The 2,500-nt window shown below is 47.3% G+C and overlaps 1 protein-coding gene across 1 annotated transcript in view; it reads right to left on the minus strand.

Annotated features, from left to right (window-relative positions):
• Nucleotides 1-2,500, minus strand: part of LOC143283211 (uncharacterized) — a 55,718-nt gene that overhangs the window by 5,316 nt on the left and 47,902 nt on the right. Inside the window, exon 17 of the mRNA XM_076589387.1 lies at nucleotides 1,950-2,030. Within this exon, the coding sequence (XP_076445502.1) occupies nucleotides 1,950-2,030 (81 nt within the window). The remainder of the gene's footprint in view (nucleotides 1-1,949; nucleotides 2,031-2,500) is intronic.

The following is a 2,500-nucleotide window of genomic DNA, read 5'->3' on the forward strand; positions in this document are numbered from 1 at the left end:
ACTGGGGATTAGTGGGTTAATTCGTGATCGTGGTTTTACGCTCAGCTAGTCTAGGGAGGATGCCAGGGGAGGGGGTGGGTGGGGGGGGGGGGGGAGGGAAAGGAAGGGTTGGATACTGTTGAGTAGCTAGCATACCACGAACAAGAGAAAGACTGTTAAAAAAAAAAAATAATAATAAAAAAAAAGTGACAAAGGTTATATACATCCCATGGCCGTTTAGCGCTGCCGGGTTAGTGGATTCAAAGGTGCCGTCCCGACTCGCCAATTTCAATACTTACCAACTCACCTATTCCCGTTCTATCTATTCCCGATTCGCCAGTCACTAAACTGATGCTTCTGTCTCGCCTACTTACATACATACACGAGCACGCACGCAATCATTCACGCACGCACGCACAAATATATACACACACACACGCACGTAAGCACACACACACACACACACACACACACACACACACACACACACACTCCATCATTCAGTTTATGCCTTTGTGGCAGCAAGTGTCTAAACGTTTACCTTGCCTAAACGTATCGTACCTAACCTAGCCTCATCCTGCCTCATTTAACCTTACCTCACCTCACCTTACCTTACCTCACCTTACCTTACCTCACCTCACATTACCTTACCTTACCTTACCGTACCTCACCTTACCTTACCTCACCTTACCTCACCTTACCTTACATTACCTTACCTCACCTTACATTACCTTACCTCACCTTACCTTACCTCACCTTACCTTACCTTACCTCACCTTACTTTAATTCACCTTCCCTTCCCTCACCTTACCTTACCGTACTTTACCTTACCTCACCTTCCCTTACCTCACCTTACATTACCTTACCTCACCTTACATTACCTTACCTCACCTTCCCTTACCTCACCTTACATTACCTTACCTTAATTCACCTTCCCTTCCCTTACCTCACCTTACATTACCTTACCTCACCTTACATTACCTTACCTCACCTTACCGTACTTTACCTTACCTCACCTTACCTTACCTTACCTTACCTCACCTTACCTTACCTTACCTCACCTTACCGTACTTTACCTTACCTCACCTTACATTACCTTACCTCACCTTACCGTACTTTACCTTACCTCACCTTACCTTACCTTACCTCACCTTACCTTACCTTACCTCACCTTACATTACCTTACCTCACCTTACATTAACTTACCTCACCTAACCTTACCTCACCTTCCCTCACCTTACCTCACCTTACATTACCTTACCTCACCTTACATTACCTTACCTCACCTTCCCTTACCTTACCTTACATTACCTTACCTTAATTCACCTTCCCTTCCCTTCCCTTACCTCACCTTCCCTTCCCTTACCTCACCTTACATTACCTTACCTCACCTTACATTACCTTACATTACCTTACCTTACCTTACCTTACATTACCTTACCTTAATTCACCTTCCCTTCCCTTACCTCACCTTACCTCACCTTACCTCACCTTACATTACCTTACCTCACCTTACATTACCTTACCTTAATTCACCTTCCCTTCCCTTCCCTTACCTCACCTCACCTTACATTACCTTACCTCACCTTACATTACCTTACCTCACCTTACATTACCTTACCTTAATTCACCTTCCCTTCCCTTACCTTACCTCACCTTACCTCACCTTACATCACCTTACCTCACATTACATTACCTTACTTTAATTCACATTCCCTTCCCTTACCTCACCTCACCTTCCCTCACCTTACCTTACTTTACCTCACCTCACCTTACCTCACCTTACCTTACCTCACCTTACCTTACCTCACCTTACCTTACCTCACCTTACCTTACCTTACCTCACCTTACCTTACCTCACCTCACCTTACCTTACCTTACCTCACCTTATATTACCTTACCTTACCTTACCTTATTCTCTAATTTCGTCTCGTCTTATCCTGCTCTCTTTCCAGCCATGAACTACTCACCGTGGCACCACGAGGACCTTCCAGACTAGCGCCACAGACGCTGGGAACGGCGCGGTACGGATCAGCGGTACCTTGCTCTTCCTGCGGGTTTTGTTGGTGGTGGTGGTGGTTATGGTGATGGTGGTGGTGTAGTAGTGGTGGTGGTGTGGTAATGGTGGTGGTGTGGTGGTGGTAATGGTGGTGGTGTAGTGGTGGTGGTGGTGTAGTCGTGGTGTTGTTGTTGTGGTGGTGGTGGTGGTGGTGTAGTGGTGGTGGTGGTGGTGGTGGTGAAGTGGTAGTGTGGTGGTGGTGGTGTAGTGGTTGTGGTGGTGATGTAGTGGTGGTTGTGGTGGTGGTAATGGTGGTGAAGTGGTGATGGTGGTGTTGGTGGTGATGGTGTAGTGGTGGTGGTGGTGGTGGTGGTGGTGAAGTGGTAGTGTGGTGGTGGTGGTGTAGTGGTTGTGGTGGTGATGTAGTGGTGGTTGTGGTGGTGGTAATGGTGGTTATGGTGGTGGTGGGGTGGTGGTGTAGTGGTATTGGTTGTGGTGGTGGTGGTGATGGTGGTGGTGGTG

The sequence above is a fragment of the Babylonia areolata genome, chromosome 6, assembly GCF_041734735.1.
Source record: "Babylonia areolata isolate BAREFJ2019XMU chromosome 6, ASM4173473v1, whole genome shotgun sequence".
NCBI classification, from domain to species: Eukaryota; Metazoa; Mollusca; class Gastropoda; order Neogastropoda; family Buccinidae; genus Babylonia; species Babylonia areolata.